The 20905-nt window shown below is 41.8% G+C and overlaps 1 protein-coding gene across 1 annotated transcript in view; it reads right to left on the bottom strand.

The window, feature by feature from the left end:
- Positions 1 to 642: 642 nt before the first annotated feature.
- Positions 643 to 20905, bottom strand: part of nup210 (nucleoporin 210) — a 101581-nt gene continuing 81318 nt past the window's right edge. Inside the window, exons 34-40 of the mRNA XM_080443430.1 lie at positions 15128 to 15242; positions 13847 to 13993; positions 11023 to 11276; positions 9383 to 9593; positions 5436 to 5558; positions 4756 to 4830; positions 643 to 3474 (exon numbers count right to left, since the gene is read on the bottom strand). Coding sequence (XP_080299556.1) covers positions 3377 to 3474; positions 4756 to 4830; positions 5436 to 5558; positions 9383 to 9593; positions 11023 to 11276; positions 13847 to 13993; positions 15128 to 15242 — 1023 coding nt within the window. The 3' untranslated portion in view covers positions 643 to 3376. The remainder of the gene's footprint in view (positions 3475 to 4755; positions 4831 to 5435; positions 5559 to 9382; positions 9594 to 11022; positions 11277 to 13846; positions 13994 to 15127; positions 15243 to 20905) is intronic.

Below are 20905 nucleotides of genomic sequence, written 5' to 3'. Positions count from 1 at the left end.
CAATAGCCGAAGAAATCTTAAAATGACACAGATGCGTTCCCGGACTGAATGGGTTAAGGGTCCATTTGATTCCGAGTTACAGATGGGTTAGCGTCCACTTGGTTCCATTTGTACTCGCACTCCCAACAAGTAGGTCATGAACAGAGTAAAACAACAAAACACTTGAATGATAGGGATAAACAAATGGATTAGTAGAGTAACTGCGAGTGCTTTGTAGTGGGCGTGAAGGAGGCCGTGTAACCGGCGTGGGAGTTCTCACTCACAAAATGTGCTACTGTATTGTACATTGTTGCAGTGTGGAAAAGTTGAGGCCGTTTACTGTAGGTTCACTGGACAGGTTCCAACCCTGTATTTTTTGTGTTTTGCTTTGTGAGATTTGGCAGTACGAGTGCAACTATTCTGAGAATGTCTTGTGCATCAAAGCAAGGTGAACCACAAGGCGACGGAGCCTTCTGGAATGTATGAAAGGTGCAGTGGATTGTCTGTTTTCTAACAATGCATCTTCAGGACGTTTTTGGTTGCAAAGGTGGAAGCCATTTGGTAAAACAAATAATTAACATGATACAAGAACATGTCTGATGAACCAAGCCAAAAATTTACCCAATTTCATTCGTGGTCGACAGAGAGACGTACGTACAGTAGCAGGATGAAAAACGGTAGAAACTTTAATAAGCAAAAATGGACGGACAAACGCACACGAGCAGACCAGCAATTTATTCTGTCTGGTTGGCCTACGTGCTGAAAAGCTTTTCAGATATGAGTAGTAAGGCAATGAATACAAAATATAACAATTACACGCGCGTTGAACACAATCGAAGATCTCAGAGGAATAATATACTCCATCTGTCCTCAGTAAAACTGAATATCTCTACCCAACATAAATACAATTCCAGGCCAACGTTTTGCATTCAAATACAAAAATAACTCATCTCAAAACAATGTCACACTCTCAGGTCCAAATAACTTAAAATATAAGTGCCAAAACATGGATCAGTACACTAAAGAACAGAAAGGTTCTGATACAAAAGGTTATTTCCAGAGGCAAAGACCAGGTCACATTGAGCGCTGTTGAACAGGGTTATAAAAGCTGAACGATGGTTCACATTAAACTGTTTCACATTAGGGACTAAAGCCTGTGTTAGACATGGTTGCATGCGGCCGCTGTCGCGCACCAGAAATAGCAGCTCTACAAGCTCAATGACAATTAATTATTAGATGGCAAAAGGATAGTCTTTTTTTTTCCTATTCAGTAGACCTACTGAGGTCAGTTCACCCAGTAAAAAACACATTTCACGGCAAGGAAAACAAATTATTGATAACATAAAGAGTGTGCATTTTTCTTATTATTGCTGCTGGAAGGGCACTCCATCCCATTGAGTGGCGTTGTGAGCTTGTACATCCGCTATTTCCGCTTTCCGGTGGAGCTGCAACCAAGTATAAATCAAGCATATAACAGGAAGGAGCTGCTTTGATTTTCTGGCTCAAAATGTCAGTCCTTTTCAAAATGAACACTTAATTGCTGAGTAATGCCACAAAAAAAAAAAGTCACATGAACATGGACGGCTTCAGTGGTCATATTATTTCACAAACTTAATATGCTACAACATTATCCATAACATATCGTTGCTGTCGGGCAGAAACCTCTTATCTCCATATTTTAACTTAGTTTTTTTGTAAATTAACGCCCTACTTGACCATACTACAGTGTCACACAAAAGCATCAAAAGTAGCAGATCTGCCAGCTCAAAACACGGCGCGAAGCGACACGTTTTGAGCTGGTAGATCTGCTACTTTTGCTATTTTTGAATAGGAATCTTGAAAGGTAACAGTTTTGGACATATGAGGTTTCCACCCGACAGACGACATTTGTTCCGTCTTCCTTCTGGAACATCAAAAACTTCTTATTTTTTTTAAGCACAATACAACCTGAGTTCCTGAATTTCACATAAACTCCAGTCTTAATGATAAAGCAAAGCATTAACACCGTTTCAAGTGGTTCATCGTACGTACAGTACGTGGAGAAGCAAACGAAATATGCAAATCAACGTTATGTAAAGCAAAAATCTATCGCCAAAGTGGGATTTGGAAAATACTGACCCTTCGTACTATAAAAATCATACCTTAATAATAATAATAATAATAATTTCTTTCACACACACACACACACACACACACACACACACACAAACAAAAACACGCACAAAGAAAGCAGCCCTGTGGACAGACAACAGGGCTTAACTGATCAATACTATCTTAAAACATTTTCAGTGTTTCTTTTGAACAACTGTACACACACTTCAGAAAACATCAAATTATATTACGAATTTGCAAGTTTGTGTCCTACAGTATTGGTCTGTGGGACGGACAGAGGCACGTTCTATAGATCAGTGGTTCTCAAAGTGCGGTCCAGGGACCCCCCCAGGGGCTTTTGAGGGGGTAAAAAAAAAGCCAAATAATTTACAGTAAGGATTCGGAACCACATGGGTGCTTGCGGGTCTGTAACTCTGAGAGTTACTGTATGGGGGGTTTGTGGGCCTGATTTATATGGAACTGGGGGGTCCTTGAATAGGCTCCATGCACAGCCGTCATATTGTTAAGAAATTGGGTCTCTTCCTTACTTCATTCACAGGTGTTACCAATGATACCAACGAAGGCTCCGTTCCATTTAGTGTAGCACAGTGGTTCTCAAGACTTAATTTCAAGGACCTGCATAACACAGAGAGTGTACAAATGTAACCAAATGGACCCGTAAGGGTCCATTTGGTTACATTTGTACACTCATCTCAACACTCATCTCAACACAAAGATGACCCTCCCCGAACATGGCCAACTGTGTGACGCTCTGCCAAACGATCATTGTGATGGTCCACACAGCACTGCAAGCCGACTCTGTAGCCGCTGAATACTCCTTAGAGCATTTTCATCCAATGAAGAGAAATCCACAGAGTCCATCTGACTCGCCAGCAGCTGAATGCTCTCTCCATTGCCAATAGGGACGCTGATGACAACATCCTCACCGGTGGAAGCCATGGGAGAGCCGTTGACAGAAATGCTGTAGACCCTTTCTTTGTGACGGGCAACATTTGTACACTCTCAGAGTTACACACTCGTAAAGGGGACATTTGGAACCCCCTCAAGGAACCATGAGAGCGTTTCCAGTGAGCCCAACATGCACAATATCAGCAGACCTGACTCTGTTTGACCAGAATGGAACAGAGCCTTCATTAGTATCATTGGTAACAGCCATTAAAGTAGTAAGGAAGAGGCCCAATTTCTTTACAATATGGCTGCTGTGCACAGAGCCTATTGTAATAACTTTGAGAATCACTGCAATAAGTATGAACTGGCCTGTTGATCCCATAGAGAGATGAAGGTTTTATCTGGAGCTGTAGTCAGGAGAGTAGAGCTTTGGACTGCTCCTGGGGCAAGAGCCTTGTATGGAGTGGTTGAACGAGTTCATCACCGAGTTAACACCTGAAAACACACATGCGAGAGGAATTAGCATATACAGTATACCGTAATGATCGGGACAAATCAATTATTGGCTGTAAAACTGACTAACCAACGTGGCAGAATTCATTATCCACTTTGAAATCTTTGGCGTGTCATTCTAAGGGAACGTTTAATTTGTATTTATTAGCGTAGCAAATTAATTAAAAGAAGTAATGAATTCTGTATTGTGTGATATTGCACAGAACCTGGGAGTTTAATCTAAATGATACAGCGTCAACAGGAGCTTTAACTGACAGTATAACATTATTTACAAAAATCTTCAGATAAACTAATTTGGGCGGCAGTGGCTCAGGGGTAGAGTGGCCGCTGGAGCGGCCGGATGGCAACCGCGAGGTTTTTCCAGTTCGATCCCGGGGCTCCCCCAGAGTTAGTGTCGAAGTGTCCTTGAGCAAGACGCTGAATGGTTTCCTCCGCCATCGGTGTGTGAATGTGTGTGTGAATGTGTGAAAGTAATGCACAATCTACGTAAAGCGCTTTGGATAAAAGCGCTATATAAATGCACCGTTTACCATTTAATTTAGGTTATGGATAAAGTATTTACGGTATGAAAGCCACGTATTAAGACCTGGAACGCATCTGTGTCACTTTAGATTTCTTTGGCTATTCAAAAACAGCAGATATACAAGCTCATATCGCGGCACCGAGTGCCGCGATATGAGCTTGTAGATCTGCTATTTTTGAAAAATCTTGATTTTTTTTTTCCCCAAAAAAATCGCCTCAGGTCTTAACACATCCACCGCCAAGGGCTAATCTCATAATGTACTCACCAGTGCCAAGGTTTTATTGTTGTTTTTAGTTTTTTTCAGGTCGCCATAGGCCCCGTTAAAATCCTTTAGATTGCCCGATCCACTGTTTGTAAACAACGGGCACATGTCCTTGTGTCTACTCGTCGAGACCGCGTGTCAAACGGAGCCGCCATGTTTGAGTTCTGACCGTTTATGTTAACATGGGAAATGCGAGGATGAAAAACTACATAGGTTTACAGGGCTTTTTGTGTACGACTTAGAATGGAGGCAGACGGGAAACAAAAAACGGGATCGCACTTCCGGTCGACTTCGGGTGGTGTTACACTGAAAATGGTCCCCCTAGAAAATTGAAAAAAAAAAAAAAATCGAAAAAAAAGAAAAAGCACCACAGCCCGTAGGCTACGGGATCGGCGCTTAACCGTTGGATTTAACGGCCCGTAGAACTACGGGCCCGGCGGTCAATGTGTTAACGGGTTAATATGAGCTCCATATCTACCTGATGGAGGCGGTGTCCTATGGATGAAGGCAGGGTGCTGGCCTTGCTCCCTTGGAGAGAAAACCGCATGGCACACTGTGTACAATAGAAGATAAATAATCAAATATTGTATTTCAAATAAACATCCAACAGAAGACATTTGTCCATGAACAAAACAATGATTCTGCCAAAAAACTAAAACACCCTCAGAAAATAACCTGTAGTATTGTTGGTGAGTATATTATATTATATCGTCTGTCTGGTGTCCAAAACTGGTGTTAAAATATAAGGCTTCTGCCCGACAGCGACGATATAACAGAAACTCCATACAATATAATGCATTGCAGTGGTATAAAGTAACTAAGTATAAGTACTGTACTTAAGTACAATTTTGAGGTATTTTTTACTTTACTGGAGTATTTCCCATTTTCAGTATATATTGTACTTTTACTCCACTACAATTATTTGAAAACTTCAGTTACTTATTTTGATTATTATTACAAAACATACAATACCCACTTCAGCCCTATATACATTTCGGCCATTTGAAAATAGCCGATCTACAAGCTCACAATGCGTGAGCTTGTAGATCGGCTATTTTCAAATGATTTCTATACATTTGAAAACTTGTGAAACGGGACATTCTGCATAACGAGCACTTTCATTGCCACCCTCAGGCTACTAGATAAGTTCCACGTTACCGATGACAACGATGGCCGTGCCCGCCAGCAGGGCGAACAAGGTGAAGAACATCATCTGGTAGGAGTCCACGATGCTCTGCAGGGAGTGGGCACCCCCCTCTGGGCCCACAACTGGACCGGCAGCTGTTTGGCAGTCAGAGAGAGAGAGAGAGGATTATAACGTCTTGTGAAGATCTGTTTAAAACCCATGTGAACAGATGCACTCACATCATCAAGTGTTAGCGAAATAAATGAGCCGTGATATAACGTTTTTGTTTCCTTTTTGGGGTTTTTTTTCCTCCCTTTTTTACTGACTGGGACTGAAATCTGCATGAATGGCCTACATAAAGATCCTATTAATAGTTAACCCATTCAATCCGGGAAGGCGTCCCCTGTCATTTTAAGATGTCTTTGGCTATTCAAAAATAGCAGATATACAAGCTCACTGAGCTTGTAAATCTGGTATTTTGGTGAAAATGTGTGAAAATCTTTGAATATATATATTTTTTAAAGCGAACATTTGTAAAATATTTTGTTCCAGGGACCCCCCAGTAGAAAAGATTTTCGCTTTAAAAAATATATATATTCAAAGATTTGCGCAAATTTTCACGATTTTTCAAAAATAGCAGATCTACAAGCTCATAGCGCGCGCGGCACCGAGTGCCGCGCTATGAGCTTGTAGATCTGCTATTTTTTGAATAGCCAAAGAAATCTTAAAATGACAGATGCGTTCCTGGATTGAATGGGTTAATGGAATAATAATGGATGGCTATTGAAACAGCTGCCTTATCTGTGTGCTTTAGTTCCTTACAAAAAGACACACAGTGTTTAATAAAGGAACTAAAGCAAGAGAATATGAGCCGAGTTCTTCTTCGCCTACAATATCGGGTTTCTGTTTGCCATGTTCGCTAGATATACCTTCCCGTTAAAAGCTATATGATCTGAGGCATATGATCTTGTTCTTGATCTGCTCTTAGAATAGAACCCTGACCTTGCATGGACGGAGCAGTGATCCACCATCGGCTCTTTTACACTACTAAGAGATTATAGAATGGCTCCATATTGGATTTTAATATATTATGCTTTTAAAGACGGGGTGCCGCGATTTTCAGTGATTTCCCCACCCCTAAAACATAATCATCAGGTATTATGGTTATACTAGGAGGAAGATTTTTTTCAAAAAAGTGTACAGAAATTGTTAAAATTATGTTTTTATGTGGACACGCCTCCAGTTCATTAAGTATACCTGGTTCTCACCTTAGCACCTCCTCCACCACCTTAGCACCACCCACCTGTCCTAGTCCCTCCTCCTCCTCCTGCCCACACCTGTTGTGTTATGATAATGAGGGGGAGGGTATGTTTTTACTATGTCACTAAAGCGCTGTTTCTCTATTGGTTTGACTCCCAAGGTTTCAGCCTCCAGGTAGAAACTCAAAATAGTCAGAGAAGACATAAAACACCATAAAAACACCACCAGGGGGCTTAATGAAGTTCTATCAACCTCATAGACACATGAACAGAAAAAGTGCAAAACCATGGCACCACCCCTTTAAGTACTGTAGTAGAGATGTTAGTGTTTTTTATAGTGACCTGGGATCTGTGTAAAAGGCCCAATTTTTTGCCAGTGCCAGTTTTTACCCATTATCCCTAAACTTCTTTGCCATTTTTTACTATTTTTAAAAACATCTTCAAAAAGCCAATCTACAAGCTCACAACGTATCCACGTAGATCGGCTAGTTGAACTATTTGAAAATGTTTTTAAAAATAGTAAAAAAATGTCAAAGAAGTTTAGGGATAATGGGTAAGGCACCGGCGAAAATAGGGCCCGTTGTCTTTTAACCACTACACAAACGAAGTTCCGAAAGGAAAATAAAGTAGTTTGAAGTTGAAGATCTAAGTGAACCGTGTCATGCCGTGTAACTATTTCATGGGTTCTGGATTCGTTTCCATAGCATCCAATCTTTTGTAAAGCTACAGGGAGCCACATGTGAATCCAGAGCCGTGGGTTGCAGACCACCGATCTAAGTGAACCGTGTCATGCCGTGTAACTATTTCATGGGTTCTGGATTTGTTTCCATACGCTACGACTCCGTTTCAGATGAGGTTCTTAGAACCTAATTTTGCCCCTGTTCAGGAGGTGGTACCAACTTAGAACGTATACATAATCAACAAATCATTGAGCACGTCGATTAGTCTGATTGAACCACTTAAGCCCCATTTTATACTTTGTCGTGAAACAGCCGCTATAAGCTCTCAACGCTGCTCACATCACAACACGTTGTGAGCTTGGAGATGCCGTATTTGTTTTGGCATTTGCATCTTTTGTCCTACAGCATTGGTTTTCAACCCTTTTCATATTCAAGGTGCATTATTTATTCGGCATTTGAGCCACGGACCACCATTTGATGAGATTTAGCCTCTCAGACCCAAGACTTCGAATATTTTGTTGTTTCATAAGATTTTGTCCACAATTCCATACTATATTGATGTTGGTACCATAGGAGAGATAACAGGCAAACGTTGATCAAATTAACAATTATTTAATTAAGTAATGCAGATGTTTAACAATAATTTAACTCTTGAGAGTGTAAAATGAAACCAAATGGACCGGGGGTTTCATTTTACACTCTCAAGAGTTAAAGATCTACTCTGTATAAGGGTTCATTTGGTTACCTACTCTCCATCATTTAGCTGGGGACCACCTGGAACGACCTCAAGGACCACTGGTGGTCCCCGGACCACTGTCCTACAGCATTGGTCAGCGGGTTTCAGTGGTTCTCAAAGTGGAGTCCATTTAAAGTTTTATTACGAATAGATTTCTGTTTTTATTATAATCGCTTGACTCCATTAGTTAGATTAACAGTTGGGAGTCCTTAACCTTGGAACTCCTTAACTTAATGGGCCACATGCGGCCCCCACCTTCACTTAATGCGGCCCGCAGGTTAATATCGGAATACTGATATATCCAGGGGTGCACATAACTTTTTAGGTCTAGTACTCAGAAGAGCACCTGGAGATGTGACTTGGTGCGCACAAAATAAATGGGGGGGGGGGGGGGGGGGGGGAATTCAGCACGGTGCCCACCGGACAGTTTTGTCAACGGGGGGGGGGGGGTGGGGTGCTGCACGAGAGAAAAGGACGCTCTGCTTCCTAAATTCCGCCGATTTTCGCCGTTTCTTTTTCTCTCACGCCGTTTGGTAAAGCCCCCAAGGTTGGTGCCCTGTGCTGCGCTGTTTTTATCCGTCAGATTGGGACGTTCACGGTCATTTTTGCACCATTACGGTGCGTTCATCATCGGTGACGAGTGCCTCTAACAGCCGCTGCTGGCTGCTTGCACGCAGCGAGGCAATGCGAGCCGAGGCGATGCGAGACACTCACACAATCACGTGCAGCATGCGTCCTCTCCCCCTGCGCCTATGGCTATACATGGGGCCGACGCATGCTTTAACGTGAATGTGTGAGTGTGGCTTCAGGAAGTAAATTCCTAGCCTCGATCTCCAGGCTTTTATTTTTTAGTTTTGCTAAAAAATAAAAGCTTGGAAATTCCTGTCCCAGCTGTTGGTACGCAAAAGCGCCTCGTGTCGTCTGATGTGCCGCGCATTATTCATTTTGGGTGCGCATGCGCACCTGCGCACCAGTTATGTGCACCCCTGGATATATAATTGATTTCAGCTGTTACAATTGCAAACATGACCCGCTTTAATTACGTCCAATGTATTTGTATTTAAGTTCATAAAGCTAAAATAGGTATAACTAAATGCATTTGAAATTACATAAAAACGCTCAGGATTCCAATTAAAAAATAACAAAAATAGCAGATCTACAAGCTCAAAACGCGTCGCGCTGCGACACGTTTTGAGCTTGTAGATCGGCTATCGACAGTATATGCAATGTGGCCCTCTCGAGTGGGTGTGGAAATATAGTGGCCCTATCCATCATCAATGAATATAGTGGCCCTATCCCCTCACCTTGCATGGAGGTGCTGGGATCCACCACGTGCATGAGGGACACGGGGACGAGGAGGCTCTGGCCGGAGGAGGAGCTGCTTATGGAGATGTGAGCGGCAGAGGCGGCCCCCTGGGGGTCCACGGCGCTGACCGTGTACCTGGAGAAGGAGGGGAAGCCTTGGTGGGACGTCTCCTTCTCCTGGACGGTGACGCTGGGAGACGTGGACACCACCTGACATGGTTGTGGAGAAAAAAAAAAAAAAAGAGTGGTAAGGATATCAACGTGTTGTTTGTGGAGGAGATAATATAATATAGGCCATTGGTTCTCAAAGCAGGGTCCGAAGACCCCCAGGTGTCCTTGGGGGGGGTTCCAGGGGGTCCCCAGCAAAATGTGTTCATATAGTATCACAATCATTTTAACCACTTTAAAGTCACACTTTAACCTTTTATACTTTGGCTATTCAAAAATAGTAGATCTACAAGCTCATAGCGAGGCAATGAGCTTGTAGATCTGCTATTTTAGAAAAATCGTAAACATTGTACAAACATAATTTGAGATGGGGGTCCGTGGCCAAATACATATCATTTTGGGGGTCCTTGAAATGAAAAAGTTTGAGAACCACTGATATAGGCCAGTAGTTCTCAAATGTTTTCGTGCGAAGGACCTCCAAATTGATATAATATCAAATTGATATAATCAAAAAATAGCAGATGTACAAGCTTTCAGCACGGCACGAAATGGCTTGTATATCTGCTATTTTTGAATAGCCAACGTATAAAGCTTGGAGATGCCGTATTTTTCTATTATTTTACTTTACCTTTTTGTTTTTAATTAACTGTGCCTTCTGGTATTCTACTTACTTTAGAAAAAAATAATCACAGATTGGATTGTTTTCTAAAGAATAAAAAGGTTCAAGGCACTGTTGAATTTACATTTAAAAAATGTCTGGTGTGTATACACAACCGTGTGCATCACAGGAGGAACGTGACAGTCTACACACCACTGTGTCCTCCTCAACGTGGGGCTCAGGACCCCCAGGGAAAGGCTTGTTAAATGATGGGAACCAAATGGACAATATTACAATATAGTGGTTCTGTAACATTAAGAGTTAAATGGAACCTAATGGACCTGTAAGAGTCCAGTTGGTTCCATTTGGTACACTCTCAGGAGTTAAATGATCAAACAGGTGGTCTGTGAACTAATACATATCGTTGATGTCGTACAGAATCCTCTTCTCTCCGTATTTCAACTTAAAGCGTCACACAAAAGCATCAAAAGTAGCAGATCCACAAGCTCGAAACGCAGAGCTTGTAGATCTACAACTACTCTTTGTAGGGTGGCAGTGACATATAGCATCACAATAATTTTAAACCACTTTAACCTTTTATACTTTGGCTATTCAAAAATAGCAGATTTACAAGCTCATAGCGCGGCACCGAGTGCCGCGCTATGAGCTTGTAGATCTGCTATTTTTGAAAAATCGTGAAAGAAATCTTTTGAATATATATTTTTTAAAGCGAACACCAACAGCCAATTTTACAACAAGGGTGCCCACTCTTCCTTAGTGCCCACTCTTCCTGTTACCCTACACCCTCCCCAGACCCAACAGCAGGGTTCACATAACAAAGAAGTTAACAGTCAAAACGTTGGTACAGTATACCTCCATGCTGGCCAGCGTGGCGGCAGGGCCGTAGACGGTGAGCTCGGCAGAGGGGTGCAGGTTGGAGAGCAGCAGCTCCGTCTGGTCGGCGTACAGGCCCGGCTCTATGGGCAGCCGGGCGCCCACCCGCTTCCCCCCAGAGAAGGAGCTTCCCTCCAGGCCGGCCTCCACCAGCAGGTTGGACATGGACATGCTCAGAGCGCGGCTCTGCTGGTCGCTCAGAGGCCGCAGGCTCATGGAACACGTGTAGAAGCCTGGGGAGGAAGGAACAAGACTGTTGTTGAGTATATCTTTCACTGGTATATTTTTGAGTGGTGCTAGCCACTCCAAGGACTGACTTTGTCCGTGTGTCCGTCTGTATGAGCGCGGCCTCTCTGTATGTTTGAGCACAGCCTCAACAGCTGCGGCTGATTGCAACACAAAGATGCAACCAGTTACACTAATTATACACACACACACACACACACACACACACACACACACACACACACACACACACACACACACACACACACACACACACACACACACACACACACACTTTTGAGTAAAAATACTTAAAATGAGTAAAAATACTTAAAATGAGTAAAAATACTTAAAATGAGTAAAAATACTTAAATATTAGAACAGATACTTTAAAGTTCCTAAACTGAGTAAAAATACTTTAAATGAGTAAAAATACTCAAAATGAGTAAAAATACTTAAAAGATGTTATAATGAGTAAAAACACGTACAAATCTGTAAAAACATTTTAAAGTACTTAAAAATGAGTAAAAATACTTTGAAGTCATCAAAGTCTGTAAAAAGTAACTAATGAAATGAACTCCTGAAAGGCACCACTCTCTTCACACTGGGTGTGATTTTCACAATAAGTCTACACACTGGAAATGCTGAACATTTTTATTGTGTCAACGTTTCTATCAATCAGATCTTTTTTTGTGGCCGGCAGTGGCTCGGGGGTGGAGTGGCCGGTAGAGCGGCCGGGTGGAAACCGCGAGGTTCCCAGTTTGATCCCGGGCTCCCCCAGAGTTAGCATCGAAGTGTCCTTGAGCAAGACGCTGAACCCCTAATTGCTCTCGATGAGCAGGTTGGTGCCTTGCATGGTTTCCTCCGCCATCGGTGTATGAATGTGTGTGTGAATGATGTATGACTGAACCACTGCAAAGCGCTTTGAGTAAGTGAGTACTTAGTAGCGCTATAAAAAATGCAATTCATTATCATTATCATTATCTTAATTGTCATCATCTAACTCATATTTTTCACATTACCCATTACACATAAATGTTTATTTATGAATGTCTGCCCCCGACACTCACGTTAAATATTGGCACCGTAAATGTATTTATTTATGCATGTTTAGGTTAATAGATAAAGTTTCTGACAACAAACTTAGGAAAATTAGCGCACACCAATATTAAGGAGATGCTGACCACGGTAGATACAAAAGTATCAGAAGGAATTCGCACAGCTCATAGCCACGATGCAATGCGGTTTTATTTTAAAAGATAACAACCAACGTTTTCTTTTCGACACTATAGTCTTCCTCAGGGTTTGACCAGAATGAGTACAGACATCACATTAACGTGTTGCTTTCCAAAATATCCCCTCGGGTGCTATACGACACAGCAGCATTCCTTTTTAGCGGTACTTCCGTACCACGATGACAGCGGAGCTACCAGAGGTGTCACCAAAAAGACACCTCTGGTATTACTTGGAAGCAGATTATACAGTCAAATAATAATTATTATTATGCTGATAGAATAAATCATGTCTGACAATAGAAACAGAAATGATGAAGTGATTTCCTATAATTGCTTTTTTCCACCCTCATCCCGCGGTGACAAGCGGCCATATCAACAAATCAGGCGTGAGAGAAAGAGACTGCCAGAGAGACGCCAAATAAATACTGACAATTTGGGCACTAAGTGTAAAAAAAAAGAAAAGATTTCCAACAGGACTGTGGTGTACAGTACATGGGGGAAACCCTGGTTATTTCACAGTCACAGCCTCACATTACGTTCTCTGTGGGGATTCAAGGGAATTGCTAATGCCCCCTGGAGGCCCTCCTTCAGAGATAAGCTAACAACTGAATTGAAGCCCCAACTCCCAAACACAATTACACTAGTGCTATCAGGCCAGAGGGAGAAATGCCCCCCTCCTCCCCTCCCACCCACCCCCCCAACGCTCAATACATCACCCGGACACCAGCGTTTATAGCTCGTGCTATATTCATTCCGCGAGCGGTTCCAGGTATTGATTAGAACCCGGCTGGTAAACAACAATTTTGTTGTGGCCACCGATGCTGAGCGCGCGCAAAAAAAATCAAAAAACGCTCTGCTGCGCCGAGGCTCGACTTTAGAAATGGGTCTTTTACTTTGTAAAAGTGAAGACTTTTAATATGTAGTTAATGATGTGAAGAGTAAAAGTCCATCAGTACGGACAGGTGGCAGAGGAGGAACTGCACTTCTGCAAGGATACGATAATGCGGTCGTTCCCAAACTTTAAAAAACACTAAAACCGGAAAGCGGCTCTCAAACTTTTTCATGTCAAGGACCCCCAAAATCATATGTATTTGGCCGTGGACCCCCCATCTCAAAAGTATTGTTCCAGGGGCCCCCAGAATAGAAGATTTGTGTTAAAAAATGCGAAATTATTCAAAATGATTCAAACATTGAGATTTTTCAAATAATTTCAAAAAGCTCATAGCGTGGCACTCGGTATACTCCTTAAGTATAGTACTTGAGTACATGTACTTAGTTACTTTACACCACTGCTAAATTGTACATTTTTAAAGTGTGTGTGTGTGTGTTGGGAGCAGTCTCACCAGAGACGGGGTCAAAGCCGGTGTGTGTGCTGAACACGTGGTCGGTGCTCAGCTCGATGGCGTCGCTGGTGAAGCTGAGGTGACAGCTGATGGAGGTTTCAGGGTGCAGCAGGGCGATGGCGTCCGTCTGGACCGAGGAGCACGCTCCTGCAGGGGGCGCCATGAGGTCAGACAAACAAAAACAAACAAACAGTTGGCTCTCTGGTGCCTCGTTATCCCCTTCAGCAGCATGACAGCATGTGGTGCTCCGTTTGGTTCAAACTAAAACATTCTAATAAATAAATCCTAACAGTTTTCTGGGACACTCGTGTCGCTATATATATCAGTGGTTCTCAAACTTTTTTCAAGTCAAGTACCACCCAAAATTATATGTATTTGGCCCGCAGACCCTCATCTGAAAGTGTTTTGTTCCAGGGACCTCCGGAAGCGAAGATTTGAGTTTAAAATGTTCGCTTAAAAAAAAAAAGATTATATACATTCAAATATTTGAAAAAAAATCTCAAAGTCTCAAACATTTTCATGTCAAAAACCCGGAAACTGATATGTATTATTTGGCCTTGGACCCCCCCCCATCTGAAAATATGTTGTGCCAGTGACCACCATAAGATTTGTTTTGAAAATGATTCAAAATTGTTTACAATTCTTCCAAGTTTTTTTTTAAAGTGATTCAAAAATAGCAGATCGATCTACAAGCTCGATCTGCTATCTTCCCCCGGGAGCCCACTTTGAGAACCACTGCTTTAACTGGCCTGCTGATTAAAAACAGAATTAGGTTTCTTAACGAAAACACCATTTAAAAAAAGAAGATGCTTAATTCGCTCACCGCCGAGAACAGGGGGGGGGGCTTTAATTGACTTAACCCATTAATACCTGGAACTGTGTCATTTTTTGATTTGAGCTAAAAAGCATTATTTTACACTTTAGGCTATTCAAAAATAGCAGATATACAAGCTCATAGCGCGGCACCGAGTGCCGCGCTACGAGCTTGTATATCTGCTATTTTTGAAAAATCATTAAAATGTGTGCAAATCTTTGAACATAATATATTTTTAAAGCGAACATTTTTAACTCAAATCTTTGCTTCTGGGGGTCCCTGGAACAAAATATTTTGATTAGGGTCTGCGGCCAAATACATGTAATTTTGGGGGTCCTTGACATGAAAAAGATTGAGCACCACTGATATAGAAACATACGTTTTTCAGAAAACTGTTGAGATTTAGGAGACATGTAGAATCGGCTTCAGGTCTCAATGGGTTAAAACAGAAATGGAGGTGGAGTTACCTATGAGGTTGGTTCCTCGTTCTCTGGTGGTGATAAGGACCTTGGTCTCCCGGTCGTTCCTGATGGGCGTGGCCTGAGCCATGACGGCCGTCCTGGACGCGGCCTCCACCACGACCTGCATCGAGGCCACCACCACCACCAAAAAAAAAGCCAATAAATTGCAGGAATGAAGGGGTTTGGCGTTGTTTACTTTTTCATGAGCCGTATTGACACAGACGTCACCAGGAATGGCGTGTGTGTGGTGTGTGCCTAATTAGCTTCACTGGTCCCTGGTCAGAGCTTTGTCTTCATCAATCACATGGAAATGTCTAAGCCGCCAGGAGGACCATTAACCCATTAAAAGCCGGGAACGCATCTGTGTAAGCACTTTAACCATTATTTTTCATACTTTGGGTATTCAAAAATAGCAGATATACAAGCTTGTAGCGCGTGCCGCGCTATGAGCTTGTAGATCTGATATGTTTTGAAAAAAACATAAAAATGTGCACATTTTTTTTAATATATATTTTTAAGCGAACATTTTTAACTCAAATATTTGCTTCTGGGGGGGGGGGGGGGGTCCCTGCCTGGAATAACATATTTTGAGATGGGGGTCCCTGGCCAAATACATATCATTTTGGGGGTCCTTGACAGTTTGAGAACCACCGATTATACAAACATAAAGGATTTAGAAGACAGAAGCAATACGATACAAATTTTCTGGATTTTCCAAAAAATAGCAGATCTACAAGCTCATAGCGCGGCACTCGGTGCTGCGCTATGAGCTTGTATATCTGCAATTTTTTGAATAGCCAAAGAAATCTAAAAATGACACATAGATGCGTTCCCGGTCTTAATGGGTTAAGGACGAAAAGGGAGATGTAGTTGATACGGTATTGCTTCTCCATCTACCAATGTCTCATATAATAGCCACTTTTGCACTGTTGGCATATAAAGCCTGATTTATACTTTGTCGTGCGGACGGTGTTGGGCGCCCCGGGAAACAGCCGATCTACAAGCTCACGACGTGTCGCATCTGCGACGCGTCGCGAGCTTGTAGATCGGCTATTTTCAGCGTGTGACACACGGTGGTACGACGGAAGCATAAACTAGACGTAAAAGGCTGCGATGCACATTATTGGTTTAGATAGAAACCGTATCTGCTCATCGCAGAGCCTCACCCATTCTCCTGCTACTAATTGGAACGATTTGTATACAAACCGCCTGCATAATATATTGAAGCCTGGAAGCACTGGAAGGAAGGAGAGAGCGCATTAACCCGGTAAGACCGGGGAAAACGTCGGTGTGTCATTTTTTTATTTTTTATTTGGCTATTCAAAAATAGCAGATCTACAAGCTCATAGCGCGGCACCGAGTGCCGCGCTACGAGCTTGTAGATCTGCTATTTTGGAGGGGGAAAAAAAAGATCTTGAAAATGTGTGCAAATCTTTGAATATATGTATTTTTTAAAGCGGATTTTTTTAAACTCAAATCTTTGCTTCAGGGGGGAAAAAAACGTATGTTGCTATAATCAGTTCTCAAACTTTTTTTTCATGCCAAGGACCCCCAAAATGATATGTATTTGGGCGTGGACCCCCCATCTCAAAATATGTTGTCCCAGGGAGGGACCCCCCAGAAGCAAAGATTTGAGTTAAAGATTCTCGCTTTAAAAATATATATATATATATATATATTCAGATTAAAGATTTGCACAAATTTTCACGATTTAAAAAATAAATAGCATATCTACAAACTCACGCACCAAGTGCCGCGCTATGAGCTTGTAGATCTGCTATTTTTAAATGACACACAGATGCGTTTCCCGGTCTAACCGGGTTAAGTGCACAGTGACATTCTCAGAGAGAGAGAGAGCTAATTAATCCTCTACTCTACTCTCTCTCTATCTGAGTGGAGAATCTCTCCTCCCATTCCCAGCAGAGCATTGGAGGGGAAATATCACACACACACATAGTCAGACATAATCATTATACTGATAGAACGCAATCCCGGTGCGGGTGATGATGGATAGGCCAACGTTATCTGGAATGCTGTAAAGTTCTCAGGTTCTCTGATATATATATACCTGGGGAACGTTGATGCAGCCGACCGCCACATGAAATCCACACCCCGAGTGAGAAGCTGCAGTCAGTGGTGTAAAGTAACTAAGTACATGTACTCAAGTACTGTACTTTTTGAGGTATTTTTTTACTTTACTGGAGTATTTCCAATTGCCAGTACTTTTACTTCTACTCCACTACATCTCAGAGGCAAATATTGTACTTTTACTCCACTACAATTATTTGACAACTTTAGTTACTACCGTAGTTACTTTGCAATTATCAATTATTATATTATATAAAACATACATTAACCACTTTAGCCCTATACACATACAGTAGGCTATTTGAAAATATCCCATCTACAAGCTCACAACGCATTGAGGACGTGTAGATCTCAGGGATTAAAGCCAGAAAAAATCCCAAGACTGAAAAGGATTTTTAGATGGGGGGGGGGGTGCCTGAAAATCATTGTCAGACCGGGGGGGGGGACGTTGTGAAAGGGGAAACCCCCGAACCTTGCATCGGTTTATAGTGATGGGCCGATACCACATTTCTTCAATTCGATACCGATATTTTTGGGGGCGATTTTCCGATACCGATACCGATACCGGAACCGAGATAAACCGGAAGTACATGAAAAAGTATCGTTTATTTTTTTTAAGTATCGATACCAAACGATATTCAGACAATCGATCGATATATCGATACAAGTATCGATATGCCCATCACTATAATTTACCCCTGTCCTAGAATAAGACAGGGACAGGGCTGCCAACTTTCAGAAATTTCTAAGAGTGAGACTTTAACTGTCGGGCGGCGATTTTTTTTTTAATAAATAATAAATGCTGGTATTATAATATGTTACTCTCTACCTCCCCCTACAGACTGGTATTATACTATGTTACTCTCTACCTCCCCCTACAGGCTGGTATTATAATATGTTACTCTCTACCTCCCCCTACAGGCTGGTATTATAATGTTACTCTCTACCTCCCCCTACAGGCTGGTATTATAATATGTTACTCTCTACCTCCCTCTACAGGCTGGTATTATAATATGTTACTCTCTACCTCCCCCTACAGACTGGTATTATACTATGTTACTCTCTACCTCCCCCTACAGGCTGGTATTATACTATGTTACTCTCTACCTCCCCCTACAGGCTGGTATTATAATATGTTACTCTCTACCTCCCTCTACAGGCTGGTATTATAATATGTTACTCTCTACCTCCCCCTACAGACTGGTATTATACTATGTTACTCTCTACCTCCCCCTACAGGCTGGTATTATAATATGTTACTCTCTACCTCCCCCTACAGGCTGGTATTATAATATGTTACGCTCTACCTCCCCCTACAGGCTGGTATTATAATATGTTACTCTCTACCTCCCCCTACAGGCTGGTATTATAATATGTTACTCTCTACCTCCCTCTACAGGCTGGTATTATAATATGTTACTCTCTACCTCCCCCTACAGACTGGTATTATACTATGTTACTCTCTACCTCCCCCTACAGGCTGGTATTATAATATGTTACTCTCTATCTCCCCCTACAGGCTGGTATTATAATATGTTACTCTCTACAGGCTGGTATTATAATATGTTACTCTCTACCTCCCCCTACAGACTGGTATTATACTATGTTACTCTCTACCTCCCCCTACAGGCTGGTATTATAATATGTTACTCTCTACCTCCCCCTACAGGCTGGTATTATAATGTGACTCTCTACCTCCCCCTACAGGCTGGTATTATAATGTTACACTCTACCTCCCCTTACAGGCTGGTATTATAATGTTACTCTCTACCTCCCCCTACAGGCTGGTATTATAATTTTACTCTCTACCTCCCCTTACAGGCTGGTATTATAATATGTTACTCTCTACCTCCCCCTACAGGCTGGTATTATAATGTGACTCTCTACCTCCCCCTACAGGCTGGTAGGGCCTGTAATAAAGGCCAATCAAAAAGAAGGCCATCAAATAAAACGAAGATTTTTTCAAGTCCACGGAAATAATGAATTTAACTTGAAGGTTAAGGATGATTTAATTGTAATATAGTACAAGAATAGTGTAACTACTGTATCTGTAAAATATAACCCATTTATTTCATAAAATTATGTATTGGGTTATAGCCTATTTGTCTCAATATTTGTCACATTCAGCCCTGGACTTCACTAGGGGTCACATTAATCACATTAGAATCACAGATTAGAGATTTTATGTATTTTCCCCTATTTTCTGTATTTTTCACTATTTAAAATATATAGTATTTCTTAATTTTTAATAATTATAGCTCGTAGATTGGCTTTTTTCACCATTAGAAATTGTTTTAAAATAAAAGGTAAACAGTTTTCCCAACCGACAGAGAGTCAGAGACAATATTTTGCCTATATATGGTTCTGTATTAGTGTATGAGTCAGTTTTAGCAGATTTCATTCTAATTGGCTACTGTAGACTGCCTATGAATTTCATGGGCCTGGGTAGGGCCACCTGGCCTGGCGGATATCTGCCCTGTTGCGCAGCAGCACGTCAGCAAGTGAAGGAAATGAATAAATACAAATAAACATAATGTTTTGATGGATAAATGCAAATGATTAAATCATATATATATCTTCGCTGTCAGGCCGAAACCTTGTATTTCCATATTTCAACTTTATGTTTTTTCATAAATGAATGCCTTACTTCAGCGGTTCTCAAACTGGGGTCCGGGGACCCCCAGGGGTCCTTGAGGAGTTACATGACTTTAACTATGAGAGTGTTCCATTTGTACACTCTCAGAGTTAGGATTTCTTAGTATAGATTGGGGTCCCAGAGATAGCAAAGAGGTATCACATGGGGGTCCGTGGCCTAATGCTTATTAAACTGGGGGTCCATGAAATTAAAAAGTATGGGAACCACTGCCCTACTTCATCATACAAGAGTGTCACACTATAAGAGTAAAAATAGCCGATCTACAAACTCCCAACATGCCGAGATATGATGTGTTGTGAGCTTGTAGATCAGCTATTTTCACAAATTACAATTTCCTATAGTATTGTTTGTTGATTACTTTTCATGCAGTAATGCTATTTTATATTTCATTTCTTCCTTCTTTTTTTTGTATTAAAAAGGTCTTTAAAAAAATGGTCACTTTACTGTCATCTGGGGACCCCCCCCAAACAAAAAAATTACGTGGGGACCCCCCTGGGCCTTGTGGGTCCCGACACACAGGTTGAGAACCAGTGATTTGACTAACACTGCTAGTCACGGTTTGTTGTTAAAGTTTGCTGTCAATGACAGTCACATCAGAGCCTTCATTCACAACCAACGCCTCCATGATTTATGCTCGACTGACCGGTACGGCGCTACCACAGGTGGGAGTATAAACACAACAGTGCAATGCATGGTGGATAAACCTCCCCGCCTCCTGCCTTGAAAACCAATCATGATACCGTCACAAATGAAACACCGCCCAGAGTTTTGGCATTGACACCTGTATGGGTGATTTTTTTGTGAGTGACAAATAAATCCTCTCTGATTGGCAAACATAGCAATTGTTCCGCTGCTTATTTTAATGCAAGTGAACGTAAGCTAAGCATACGTTTATTGTCAATTACTGCTCCCTTCCCTGCAACAAATAATTATATCCTACCTGTTACGTGGTGTAATCCACTTTCGATTAAAAACAACAGTGTATTCCATTGTTCCTGTGATTTCATCGTTTGGACACTGCCACCATCCATACAGAGTAA

This window comes from Gymnoscopelus braueri (genome assembly GCF_963280865.1).
Source record: "Gymnoscopelus braueri genome assembly, chromosome: 12".
NCBI lineage: Eukaryota > Metazoa > Chordata > Actinopteri > Myctophiformes > Myctophidae > Gymnoscopelus > Gymnoscopelus braueri.
This window is presented reverse-complemented; position numbering and strand designations above follow the sequence as displayed.